Source organism: Akebia trifoliata, chromosome 5, assembly GCF_017979445.1.
Source record: "Akebia trifoliata isolate Shusen 1 chromosome 5, ASM1797944v1, whole genome shotgun sequence".
Taxonomy (NCBI): domain Eukaryota; kingdom Viridiplantae; phylum Streptophyta; class Magnoliopsida; order Ranunculales; family Lardizabalaceae; genus Akebia; species Akebia trifoliata.
Window position 1 is genome coordinate 25,642,400 of NC_141379.1, and position 14,493 is coordinate 25,656,892.

General features: G+C 36.6%; 1 protein-coding gene across 3 annotated transcripts in view; it reads right to left on the bottom strand.

Annotated features, from left to right (window-relative positions):
* Window positions 1-726: 726 nt before the first annotated feature.
* Window positions 727-14,493, bottom strand: part of LOC147401790 (uncharacterized) — a 34,953-nt gene continuing 21,186 nt past the window's right edge. Inside the window, exons 5-11 of one of the 3 annotated variants that reach the window (XR_015178705.1) lie at window positions 6,039-6,109; window positions 3,237-3,288; window positions 2,699-2,747; window positions 2,480-2,617; window positions 2,172-2,291; window positions 1,820-2,078; window positions 727-1,656 (exon numbers count right to left, since the gene is read on the bottom strand). Coding sequence is in view for 2 of the 3 variants with exons in the window: in XM_086443204.1 (XP_086299330.1) it covers window positions 1,946-2,078; window positions 2,172-2,291; window positions 2,480-2,617; window positions 2,699-2,747; window positions 3,237-3,288; window positions 6,039-6,109 (563 nt within the window). In the remaining variant the exon portion in view is untranslated. Of the gene's footprint in view, window positions 1,657-1,676; window positions 2,079-2,171; window positions 2,292-2,479; window positions 2,618-2,698; window positions 2,748-3,236; window positions 3,289-6,038; window positions 6,110-14,493 lie in introns of those variants that run through there. The other 2 variants (XM_086443204.1, XM_086443205.1) reach the window with 2 other exon arrangements.

Consider the following 14,493-nt stretch of genomic DNA (forward strand, 5'->3'; position numbering starts at 1 on the left):
TTTGGACTATTAAGTGGGAGAGAAGAGAAGGGAAAAGAATTTGAGAGAAAAAAAAGGTGAGTTTTCTCTCTCCAAAAGTGGAGAGAAGAGAGAAATCCTTTTAAAATATTTTATAATTCCCACTTTACCCTTAAATCTCTTTTTAAGGTATTTTAAAATTTCAAAGTTGTCCCAAATTCTCTCTTGTCAATCCAAACATGGCGGAGAGAAATTGAATTTCACTTCTCTTCTCTGTCAATCCAAACATGAAAGAGAGAATCCGAGAAGAGAAGAGAAGAGAAACTCAGTTTCTCTCCTCCATGTTTGGATTGACACGAGAGAACTTGGAACAGCTTTGGAATTTTAATGAATTTCTCCTCTCCACTTCTCTCAATCCAAACATAGCCTAAGTATTACAGAGGATCTGCATAGTGCCAAGATTAAGATGTCAAGTTTATCCTAAGTATCACAGAGGATCTGCATAGTGCCAAGATTAAGATGTCAAGTTTATCCGAATATATATATATATATTTCCTTTATATGATATTTGATTGGAACAGAAATTGGAAAATAGAAATCAGGACAATTTATGCTCGTCCGGGGTCTACCCTTAACAATTCCAGAACAATAAGAATTTTTTCAAGCCAACTAAGATTTTAGTCTATTAAATTAGTAAATATTGCCTAAAACTTATGAAAAACATTGATGATACACACTTCGAAACAATTAAAAAATAATAATAATGATGCTGATGATGATGATGATCTGATAGATTCCAAGGTTCGATGTAAATGTTTGACCATCTTACCCTTTCAATCAACATTGTAATTGCATAAAGGGTCAGAGAGAAATCATTTGATGTCGCGGCCTGTTGGAAAAATTATCTACCTCATACATGAACACCCAATTGACTTTATTCGATTTGGCAATGATCTCGTAATCCATTTTCTAGACCCGAATAAATATTGTGGTTTTGATATTTTGGGTCCGACTTATTACTACATTCCTTTGTATGTATTATTACCATCAAAATATCTATTAATCATGTTAAAAACTAACTTCAATATAAAGAGAAACAGTAGAGATTCTTTACATTCCAAGTCTCTATCTAATAAATATTGCTTTAAAAAGGAGAGATTCTTTGACTTTAAGGCTAAATCTATTATGATTGCAAATATAGTCTAAAGAAAAATCATTTTACAAGATAAAATTTAGTCCAAAACATAATGGACTTTTTCCAATGCTCCAACTGTACAAATAACAGTACATTGCAACTTATCTTTTCGCCTATTGGGTTTGTGAACACAGGAAGAAAGCTGGGTGGTCTGTATGCGTTCTAAAGCATTACGAGGTATAATTATAATTGTTTTCAGATTATACACAATTTGATTGCAAATTGAATCATTTAGTAGAAAACGAATAATGTCTAAGAGTCTTCAAGAAAATCAGGAAAAAAAATACACACACACACACGAATTTTCAAAGTACAACTCAAAGGGTACAATGTACATGCAGAAGCACGCCTATGTTATAGCAACATTTGAACAACAAAAACTAAGGCGTAATCACTGGGATTACTAATACTTGCAAAGGAGGTGAGGGAGTATCACATCAAAGTCCAACCAAAATACTTTTGTTTCCATCCACGAAGAGGTTGTGTCGAGTCTAAAATAACAACTGCCAACCAACAGATCAAATGTTTAAGGAAATATAATTTTGAGAAAATTACTAGTAGAATCAGTCATGTATGATAAGATGAAATGAAATGTTCATTTATAGATCTCATCTTTCCAAGTTAAATTAAATTTACACAAAACATATAAGAAAAGAAAGTAGATACCAATGTGAGATTACTATCGTCGTCTGCAAATGTAGATGAAGCATGGGACTAGGACATCTACCAATTTTGGTCAGATCACACGAGGAAATAGCCATCCGAACAAGAATTATTATCAGAATTGAGAGGTTATGAGCATGCGACGGCAACAGCTAGCTCACGCCTACTCTCAACAAATCGTTGACGGAAGAGGTCGAATTCCTCTCTCTTGATAGCTTCCCTTATCATCCGGAAGAAGCCAAGATAATGGTGAGTGTTGTGTCTGCAACACGTAGGACAAGTTCGTGTAAGATATAAACACTATTACACAGAATGAAAATGAGTAAGAATAACAAAGATAAAACGAAGAATTTACATTTCTAGTAAAATCTGAGCCAGCATTTCATGAACATTGAGTAGGTGATTGATGTATGCCCGTGTATGATTCTGACATGTGTAGCATTCACAACCGTCAATAATAGGTGATGTATCTTTCCTGAACAATGAAGTTGCAAAGAAAAATCACGAGATTATCGTAATTATGAACATAAAAAGTAGTAACAATAGCATACCTTCTTTTCATATTTGGTATTTAATTACAAAGCTTGGAGCAAAAAAATTAACTGGAATAGTGAAAAACACATTGGAAGTGGTTTCACCAAATTTCAATTCAAGATCAGTCACCTATAAATTGTCGCTCGCAGATTTATCTTTGTATGGTCTCCACCTATTTCACTCTGTTGAGAGTCGGGAATACTTCTCTCAGTTCTGTTCAGTGGAAAAGTGAGCGCAAAACCTCCTATTGTAAGATGATAAATGTATCTGTAAAACAGTAATGTAGTAGTTCAAGTTTTATTGAAAAATGAAGAATAGGACATTAAAACATTGGCTTGAGCTACATACGTAGAGTCAAAGAGATCAACGCCAGAAGCAACACCCTGCAAGACCTCCTCTGTAAAGTAAAACCAGAATTTCATTTTGAGACAAAATAAATCAATCTAACACCACTTATTTTCCAAGAATGTGGCAGGATATGCCCTAGTTCTAATTAATGATCAAAGCTTCATATAAGGATAGAATAGTCATTCCTAGAGTGCAACTCATTGAGCACTAAAACTGATTCAAGCTTGAGCCAACTTGCCATTACTGAGTTGACTTGGAATGGAAGCCACAAAAACTGAATCAACTCAAATGTGGCAATATTAATTATGAGTCATGGCTTGGCTGAGACTTCAAATCAACCCATAGGCTATAATTTGCATTTACTTCTATGTTCGAACTATTCATGCAATAAGGGGCTTAATTCTTGGATCAAAGAGAGGAAAAGAAGTTCCACCTTTTAATTCAAATGATGAATTTTGTAGACAATAGTTGTGTTTGACGTGTTATAGAAAGGGTTTGAATGTCCAATAAACGGGAGTATGAGTAAGAGAACTCATACCTGGAAGTCCAAGTCCACAAATCTGGCGTGGCCTTTCTTTTGGCAAGATATCCTGAACATTGAACAATGACATCAGCTCCCTGAATTAATCAAAGAAACTATCGATATTTTTTTTTCTGAAAGATGTAAGATATGTTTATAAAATTAGAGTGATGGTCGAGATGACAATCACTATGGAAAGAGCAAACTATCAACTCTCTTATTTGTTGAAACAAATGCATTACTGTTTTGTGATGTTTATTTTTCCTCCACTTAATAGTATGTTCTTCTTTGTATGCAAAGAAATGAACATCTTACCTTTCAAAAAAAAAAGAAATGAACATCTGGATATCTTACTGGAATAGGACACTGTCCTAAAGTAACTTGCTGATGTTGAAATATTATAAAAAAATATTTTGGCAAATTGGTGAGTCTTGTGGTATGGTGATACCTACTTATGAAGAAAAAAGGGCATATGTGCAAAACTACAACAATTACCATAAGATCAAACTAATGAGTCACACAATGGGTCTATAAGAGAATGATGGAGCAAAGATTTAAGATTAAAGATGAGAGAAATGATATTAAAGAACCAGTTTGGCATCATGCCTAGGAGGTTAACATCACAGTTATCCCCTTACTCAGACAATTAATAGAGAAGTTGCAACAAAAGGCAGAGAATCTCCATATGGTATTTTATTGACTACAAGAAAACAAATTACAAATGTCCAAGAGTGTTAATTTGGTGGGTATCTGAAGAAAAGAAAGGTTTAAAATCTCATATCGATGTGTTGTTTCAGTTTTCCAAAAAAAATAAAAAAAACGAAATGGAAATGAAACATTTGGGATGTTCCAAGACATTATGAAGCATTCACTTTAAATCAGAGATGGAGCTAGTAAGGAGACAGAGGGGGCAATTGCCCCCCACAAAACTTTGAGAAACCCCTATATTTTAAATTAATTGCATGCCCCATTTGATCCAACTCCCTCACCTCCCTCCAATTTTTGCCCCCCTCAAATTTGTGAAGATGACCTTGCCTCTTGACTAGGCCTTCTCTCATAGACTAATTGAAAATGACCTAAATATCCTTTTCTTCAACTTCCAACCAAAAATCTCAAAATTTCTTCCCAAAACCATTCATCTTCAAGCTCTTCAACTGTACCATTAATTATAGTTTGCCCCCACTACAAGAAAATCATGGCTCCGCCCCTGTTTTAAATCATTAATTTAAAAAAAAAAAATTATTCTAATTAAAAATAGAAACTATTTTTTAAGTGTTTAAAATTAAAGTTACAATTAAAATCATATTTTTCACATTGATAGGCGCTAGAAATGCTTTGGAACATTCTAAAACAAAGATAGGAACCTCAAAATATTGCAATTGATGCATATATAATGTTGCCAATATATTTATTTGATTAAATGGATCTTATTAGTTGCAAAACTTTTTAAATGGTTAATCTAGTCAAAACATTGATTTCAAAATGTTAAGGGTTCAAACTTCAAAAAAATACCTTTTTTTTTTGTATGTATTGAAACATTCCAAAACAGTGCGATACATTTAAACTTCGCAATGTTTTAGCTTCAGCATGTCAAAAAACCAGAATGCACAGCCCTAACATCTCAAAACATTGAAATTTATAGATGGAATATTATAATTATAGGGTTTCAACTAGTCTAGTCTTGTCCCTTTCTCTTTTGGGAAAGGCTCCTCTCTTTGGGGGTTCTCCCTTCTCTATGAACTTATTCATTTATCAAAAAATGGGAATGATGTAGCAAAACTTAGAACAATGTAGATAAAAGGAGAGAAGATGCACATATAAAGTGTTATTTAACATATCAAAGTAAGGGTATGCTTGTTTATTGGGAAAGGATTATACTCAAAAAAATCGTGTTCTCGAGAAACCATTAGCGTAGGAAACAGTTTTCTCGAGAAAGTGGAACATTTGTGTAGGTGTGCATGAAGGAGGAGAAGATGACGTACCAACATTAGCCATTGAAACCAGTCATTGATAACAGTGGTTACGACTATAGCAACCATAGTTGACGGTGGTGAAAACCATGGGAGCAAGATTGGCGACGGTGGTGACAGTGGGAAATGAAAAATAGATGAGGATTGACTATTGAGGGGTGATGAAAAATACAGTTAGATTTTCAAATGATGCAAGAAAATCAATATGTGCAGGGAGAATAATTTCCTGCTCCTGCAAGAAAATGATTTTCTCAGAAATCAATTTTCCAAGAATTCAGCGAACCAAACAACATAAAATATCGAACCTGGGAAAATTTATTTTCCAAACAATTTTCTCGGCAAACAAACACACCCTAAGGGGAAAATATTACAATACAATAATCAAACCAACTAAGATATATGGGAACATTTCAAGCAAAATATTCCTTTGATCTATAACACACATGTATGCGCCCACCTATCCATGTCAGTTGTTCTTTTCTCTAATATTTCTACCTTTTATAAGTAGATTTATATGCTATTGCATGTAGTCCTTATTTGACCTTCTCTCAGCCGATTACAACCCCAATTCGAAGGAAAAAATGCAAGTTGAATGTGCTAACAGGGTCATAGGAAGACCCAAACGATCGAGGATTGAGATAGTGAAAGCTGATATGAACACACTTACAATAACAGAAGTCATGACTGTAGACAAATTGAATGCGTGATTTGTTTAGCAGCCCCCAAATCATTGGGATAAGATTTTGATGATGATGATGGTGATAAGATACATAAACAATCTTTTGGCAAGCATAAGATATAAAAACAAGGAAAAGGTTGAAGCATCCTACATTGAGGGTTAGTAGCTTACAGTAATTGCACTAAGGAGAGTGGGGCGCTCATCCATACTCTCTCCGAGTCCAAATCCTCCAATCCAATAACCTGCATCACGCAACCCGAAACCATTTTTGAAAGTTAAGATTATCAAAGTCCCTACAAAATTCAGTCAAATCAACAAATATAGGACTTTCGAGTTTTCCACATAATTCACAAAAGATTATGCATCACCATAACGTCCATAAAAGAGAACTAGGAATGTTAGGGAATGGATGAATTTTTATCTGCAAAATTATATATGTATGCAATCATTTAGTTATCAATCTTGCAGAGCTTTCTTTTCAACATGATCTTCCCAGTCAATTGAGGGTTTACTAAAAGTTGTACCAGTCAACATCAAGTGACCAAGCATGGACCAATGCAAGGACCAGTATCGTATTTCAGTTAACTGACTGTATCATTTTTCCCATAATAAATTTCAGGGGAATCCTGAAACACACAAAAGTTAGCGAAGTAGTAGTTGAGAATGTGTTCATACACGCATAAGACATGTGATGCAGGACAACTAGATCATGTACCAAAATTGATGTAAGACAAAAGAGTAAGCTTTTATTGAGTTCGAAGATCCATCAAAGTGTGTGCTGTAAATTTATGGTTTTATGGGCTGAAAAGTATGGTTCAGAGCAAAGGTTTGTCTTGGCATGCCATTTAACAAGGCAGAGATTTTAAGAATGAAGTTGTGTTTGGATCATTTTATGGTTGGGTTTAGTAGAGAAAGAAAGAGAGATTTGTAGGAAAGGTGAGTCCCACCACTTAGCTTATCTAAGCACATGACTCACAAAATAATTTCCATTCTTCATTCTACTCCATCTACTTTGGGATAAGTGGTAAGAGAAGCGGTTTCGGATCAGTGAACGCCTCCCACCCATGGCGAAAGATGGGGTTGTTCAATATCTCCAAAGATAAGGAGGCACCAGATCCATCATGGAAGCTAGCATCGAAAAGGAGGAAAAGGTGGAATCGTGCATCTAGAAGTGGTTCTCAGTCGTAGAACGGGATGCTATGTGTGTAGCAAGGCGAGTCGAAGAGAAGAATATTGCATTGGGGTTCACTCACTATAAGTCGAAAGGCGGCGACAGGCCCGTCCTTACTCGTCAAGAGCTGGATAGTCTTTTCTTTTAGTGGAGCATTCCTCCTTTATTGGTTATTGGTTGGCGTCGACAGGAATATGATTGGTGGAACGACAGAAGCAAGAGTCTTTCTTCGGCTTGAGGTCAGATCTCCTCGGATGGGCAGCTCCTGTTGCAGGGAGTTTTCACTTGCGGGTAGCGAGTTTAGGTGGGCGATGGAATAGTCACAGTGGAGAAAGAAAGCAGGATCAGTTATTCGAGTCAGCGAGTGATGCAAAACAGTGAGGGGAGAAAGGAAAAATAGGGGATTTAGGAAAATCCTGTTGGGGATTGGATTAAGGATTGGAGATTTGGTTAAGGATTTGGGCGACAATAGGAAAATGATTTCCAAAATACTAACCGGTTATATGTTGAAATGTAAAACATAAAGTTTTCACATTTTGAAATTACAGGTTTAGGGTATTAGAATTAGATTTGGATAAAAAATCAATGAGGTAAGGGTTAAAGAAAGTGGGGAAGAATTAAAGGTAAAATAAAGTGGGGTTTGTACGTTTCAAGAATCAAGAATCAAGAAAGAGATTTCAAGAATCAAGCATCAAGAATTCAAGATTTCTTGAAAAAAATCAAGAAAACAAAGTTTATGGGTTGGGTTCTTGAAGGATTAGAAGGCTCTTGATGGTTTCAAGATCTCTCACAAATAAACAAAAGAGCATAGAGGATAAGAAGATTAAAGAAAAAAAAATGATATTTACCTTGGAATCACCCCAATGATTTCTGTAGAGGTAAAATCTCGGATGTCGTCGATTCCTCGAGATTTACCCCTAATAATCGATCTACACTATTATTGGTGCACACAAAACAATAAAAAAGCACGCAGAAAAATAATCAAAGAGAAAGAGAGAAGATAAGAAGCAAGATTTGTTCACGGGGTTTGTCCCAAAACCGAACTACGTCCCCGGGTACTGAAGAGTCATTCCATTATTCTTGAAACCATTACAAGATATACAAAAAACCTAGCTTCTTATATCTTTCTCCTTCTCCCAAGAGCCTTCCTCCTTCTACCTAATAACTCTCCTTATATAGATAAAAAATCAAACCCTAAAAAGAAAGTAAAACCATTCAGGATTCTCTACAAAATCTATCTTTATATAGAAATAGATATTCTCTAGTAAATTATGAGACTTTTTATTTCAGGATAAGATTACAATCTTAACCTAATTTATTAGTAGAGTTGACCCAACAAAGTATATGAGTGGGGGCTAATTCCGTGTCCAATTCGATCAAGTCTATAAACTCAACCAAGCAAAATGGTTCGGTTTATTATTCGATTTTTAACCCACCAAGTCACGGTATATTAGAACTCACTTTTAACCTAATTTATGAGGCAAAATTAGTAAATTACAACTTGGGGGCTAATGGCCACGTTATATTCCATGCATATACTTTTATTTTTGGTTGCTGTTGCCAAAGAGATGCAAGTTACAGGAAAAACATTTAGCAAACTAGACTTGTTGATAAAGTCCAATTTACATTCTAAGAAGATTTCAAGCGATTAAGTTTCTACCCCGAGTGGCAAAATCGTCTAAAGTAGTGATGGTGGGTCCAAATTGACCAAGTTTCTATCTTGAGTGGTAGAGTAGTCCCAAGTAGATAGGGATCATGAGTGGCCAAGATATCACGAGTGAAAAAGCTGCCCTGAGTTGCTTAGGGGTCTTGAATAACTAATGTCCCGAGTGACAAGTCTGTAATGAGAGGATGAGGGCCCTGAATGACCAATGTCCCAAATGACTACTCTACCTAAGTAACTAAAGATGTCCTAAGTGACTATAGGGTTATAAGGGACTATCATCTCCTCAAAAGAAGATAAAAGAACAATATTTTCATAAAGCAAAGAGAAGACACGAGAGTAGTGTAATATTCTCTTAAGTGAACCTCGACCTCATTAATCTCCACCTATGAGAAAGCTAACTATAGAGGGTAAAATTGATATTAGACACGTAACGTAAATAAGGCGAATATTGGTCACATAGCAGATTTAATACGTATCTCAGGCATTGATTGGTATATCTTAGATTATATTTTATTTGGTTAAGATTGTACTCTTATCCAAAGATAAAAAATTTCCTAATTGACTAGAGAATATCTATTTCTAGATAATGATAGATTTTGTAGAGAATCCTCAACGGTTTTACTTTCTTTTTAGGGTTTGACTTTTTATCTATATAAGGAAAGCTATTAGGTAAAAGGAGGAATGTTCTTGGGAGGAAGAGAAAGATATAGGAGACTAGGTTTTTTGTAGATCTTGTAATAGTTTCAAAAATAGTGGAATGGCTCTTCGGAACTCGAGGACGTAGTCTGATTTTGGGACGAACCCCGTAAACAAGTCTTGTTTATTGTCTTCTCTTTCTCTTTGATTATTATTGTGTGTTTTTTTATTGTTCGTGTGCATCAATAATAGTGTACATCGATTGTTAATCTCGAGGAATCGGCGGCTTCCAAGATTTTACCTCTACAAATTGGCATCGTCCGTGTGAAACGAAAAGGGAAAACCACGAAAAATCACGTGGAATTATCTAGGCTTCAATCAGGAATTGGGGGCTGTAAAATGATTTGTTACATATTCTTCAATTTGAAGAGTAAATTGATTTGGATTTTCAAATACCACATGATGAGCCGATCAAATAGCAAGATTTTGTGCTTAGTGATTGCAAAATTTTGAGTTTATGCGAAGGATTAATGGGGGTTGAAACCCTAACTAGCGACAACCATGGTTAAGTTTTAAGAACACAAAGGCACCCATGGGCATAATCAACATCACATAGGGTTGTGGATCGTGACATCACAAACGCCATGCAAAACAGAGGAAGGTTGGGAAGGCTGTGTTAATGGAGGTTCGTTCTATAACAGAATACAAACAAGGTAAAGAAAGGTATGTGTTTAAAAAGATTTTACTTTAATATATCCATTACACATCAAATATTGATGTGTAATGCAAGCTATTGTTTCTGCATCAGTGAAAGGCACTTGAAAAGGAAAAGTTGGTGGTGTATCTAAGGGATATCAAATTTGATGTGCAGTAAAACCCCACATTGTAAGATAACATTGGAATCTAAAAGTGATAAGTAGGAATTGGGTTAAAGTTATGTGCTTGGCCTATACATGATCGTTGATGTATAGGATCCCTTTCCCTTGATTAAAAAAATAAAAATAATATTGGGTGAAGAATAATAAATTGTCAAAATAAATTGGGGGTTGTTGGATGCCTTAAGTGCATACCAATTTTATTTTCCATTGAAACCCTATCTAGATAATGGAATCATGGTATAAAAGGTAAAAGACTGGCAACAAAATTGATGTTTATTGGGACTCAATTGAGTTGATAGACCTAACTGGTTGGTTGGTTGATGACTCAATTGAGTCAGAAGGGTTCGATTTGACCCAATTTGTAATTTTGTGACTCGATTGAGTTAAACAATAGAACTTGGGGGCTTAACTCATGACCTTATTAGGGACCCATTTTATCCAATTTATTAGTAGAGTTGGCCCAACAAAGTATACGAGTTGGGGTAAATTCCGTGCACAACTCGATCGAGTTTATAGACTCCACCGAGCTAAATGGTTCAGTTTATTATTCGATTTTTAACCCACCAAGTCACGTTATACTAGAGCCCACTTTTAGCCTAATTAATTACAACTTGAGGGCTAATGGCCACATTATATTTCATGCATGTATTTTTAATTTTTGTTGGTGTTGCTTAAAGAATGCAGGTTACAAGAAAAACATTTAGCAAGCTAGACTCGTTGATGAAATCTAATTCACATTCTAAGAGGATCTCAAGCAATTAAGTTTCTTCCCCGAGTGGCAAAATTGTCCTAAGTAATGATGGGTCCTAACTGACCAAGTTTCTATCCTAAGTGACAGAGTAGTCCCAAGTGGATAGGGGTCCTGAGTGACCAAGATATCCTGAGTGAAATAGCAGTCCTGAGTGGCTTAAGGGTCTTGAATGATTAATGTCCCAAGTAACAGCTCTATAGTAAGAAGATAAAAGCCCTGAATAACCGATGTCCCAAGCTACTACTTTGTACAAGTGACTAAAAATGTCCTGAGTGACCACAGGGTTCTGAGAGACCATCGTTTCCTCAGAAGAAGAGAAAAGAACAATATTTTCTAAAGCAAAGTGAAGACACGAGAGTAATTAATACTCTCGTAAGTGGACATCAGCCTCATCAATCTCCACCTACAAAATGGGACAAACTGTAGAGGGTAAAATAGATATTAGACACGTGATATGAATAAGGCAAATATTGGTCACATGGAAGATTTAATACGTATCTCCAGGCATTGGTCAGTATATCTTGGATTAGATTTTATTTGGTTAAAATTGTAATCTTATCCCGAAATAAAAAATCTCATAATTGACTAGAGAATATCTTTTTGTAGATAAGGATAGATTTTGTAGAGAATCCTGAATGGTTTTACTTTCTTTTTAGGGTTTGACTTTCTATCTATATAAAGAGAACTATTATGGAGAAGGAAGGAGGCCCTTGGGAGGAGGAGAAAGATATTAGAGGTGTTTTTGGTAGATCTTATAATGGTTTCAAGAATAGTGGAATGGCTCTTTGGAGCCCGGGAACGTAGTCTGATTTTGGGACGAACCCTGTAGACAAATCTTGCATTTTGTCTTCTCTCTCTCTCTCTCTGATTATTTTTTTGTATTTTTTGATCGTTCATATGCACCAATAATAATGCAGATCGATCGTTACGGGTAAATCTCAAGGAATCGACGGCAACCAAGATTTTACCTCTACAAAAGATTTCCCCCTTATTCGGGATTTGATTTGTGAAATCCCACGATCATATGAATCTTACTCAAAAAATGGAACCTTCCCTATCGTATTCCAGGAATCATGGGATCCTTCCTAGAATTTTGGATCTTAACGAACGAAGTAACGAATTGAATGGATACTCAGATTCGGCAAAGCTGAATTATTGACTCATCTTGTATACCCTTTGCCCTTCGTAATCTTCTTTTTCCACTCTCCAATTCCTGTTCTCAACGAGACACGTGTAAGGTCTCGATGAGAAACTGATTTTACCCTTTACAATTACCCCCTCTCATGAAGACACGAATCTCCGCTACCATCTCGAGAAATGTTCCCTCTCCCGAACGGGCGTCATTAAGAGCACTTAATTTTTAACTCTAATCATTTTTTTGCCCCTAACGCCTTATCGCATTAAATGGAATGTCATTTCAAGTTACGGATGGCCGAGATGCTATGTTTTCTATCGTTGGTCGTACACGCGTCCCACTTAGTGTCATAATGAACCCTGGAGTGGCAACGGTTAGGTTAGATGGGATTTCGCTAAGGGGTGTACGTGCTCTCCTACATTCAGGTTATAAATAGGTCGCCACTTTGAAACTCCTATCTTTCTATTGCCTACTTCTCTACTTCTGAAATTTTGTCTCTCTGCCTCTAAACTTTCTAAGCCATCCAAGCTTTGAGCATTTCTCACTTCTTATTCGAAGGAAATTTCTTCCCTTTCTTCTTTGCTTATTTCGAATTTTAGATCCTAATGACCATTAACCTCACCAAATTTTGCAAAACCTATTTGATCCCTTCGTCAATGTCCCTTAGGGTTTGTAATGATCCTAAAGATTCTAATGAGCATCGTCAAGGGGAAATAATGGTTTATGCTGGTAAGATTAAGGCCAGCCTAAGTTTTCCCTTTTCTCCCTTTCTGAGAGAGGTCCAAAGCAAAATAAACTGGGCCCTTAGCCAGATGTCATGCAACTTCTACTGTCTGATTGACCGAGTGGAAGAGTTGGGGGTAACCACCAATGACTTCCTTTCCAAGTATAACCTGAAGTCCAACTTCCACCGTCTTGGTCATTACTCCATGTCAGCCAAAACTGCAGCACTATCCTTAGTGCCTGCCCTTCCCAATGTTGATAAGGAATGGCACAAGGATCCCCTAATCGTTTATGGGGACTAGGAATTTGGTTCAGGCGTTCCTCGTGATGGGTTCAGAGTGCCCCAAACATTTCAAGGTGAGTAGTGCTCCTTATACTTGAAATTTTAATGTTTGATTTCTTCTTGATACTACCTCTTTTTTCTTTTACTGATCTTCAGATACTTTTGCTTTTTCTATCATTAAGGCAAGGAGGGAGCAAAGACAACTCGAGAAGAAAAAGGCCAACAAGGATCTGTTTGTGGTCAGAGCTGCTCAACCTGCTCTGCCCTCTCTCGCTCCCATTCCTCTTTCGACCCAATCACCTCTTCTTGTCCATCCACCCCAGCCCATCCTGCAGAGCAAGTTGCGAAGAGCAATTCTCTTGTTATTAGCCTGCATTCTAAGAACTCTTCCCAGTTTTGTCCAAATTTTCTATTGTTAAGCTCTTCTGTATTCTGAAAGACTCTTAGGAGAACCAAATCCCCTTATTTGAATTCTTTATTACGAACCTTCTTGTTGTAGTGACTTTGCAACCTTTGATGATAACTTTCCAATCTCACTCATGCTGCCTTACGTTTTTCTTCTAACATATCTAGCTCGACCACCAATTGTTTGTCGTTCTACTCTGATTGTACTATCCTTGAACGTGTAGTTGGGAAGCTATTTTCTATTGGGATTATTGCCTCTATTACGTATGTCATAACAAGGAGATAATCGAGTTGAAGTCCTTGCAATTGTCCTGTAAGCCCAGAGAACTCCATGTAGTACTGATGTCATTTGTTTTTGCCTCTCCTAATCTTCTCTTCAATATGTCGACCAAGACTTTGTTTGTGGCCTCTGCCTGCCCATTCCCTTGAGGGTATTGAGGAGAAAAAACTTGGGTTATGTCATGCTCTCTGCAAAAACCTTTGATCTGCTCTCCTGAGAATTGTCTTTTATTGTCTGATATGATGGAATGTAGCACACCAAATCGGCAAATTATGTTTTCCCAAATGAACTTCTGTACTTCTTGCTAACGAATCCTAGCCAGCGGGCATGCCTCTACCCATTTGGTAAAGTAGTCCATTACCACAAGTAGGAAAATTAGATTCCCTGGTACTTTAGGGAATGGTCCAACTAAATCCATCCCCCGCTGGGCAAAAGGTCAGGGACTAATTACTGAGTTAAGCTGAACTGTTGGTTGGTAGATGAGTCTCCTATGCCTCTGGCATTTATCGCACCGTCTGACATATAGGGTAGCATCCTTCTGTAAATAAGGCCAGATATACCCTTGCGAGAAAGTGCTTTGTGTGCTAATGATCTGGCTCCTGAATGATTTCCACAATCTCCCTCGTGGATCTCCCTCATTACTTGTTCGACTTGTGGCCCACCATATAATCTCCTATAGAGCTAATCATCGATTAGGA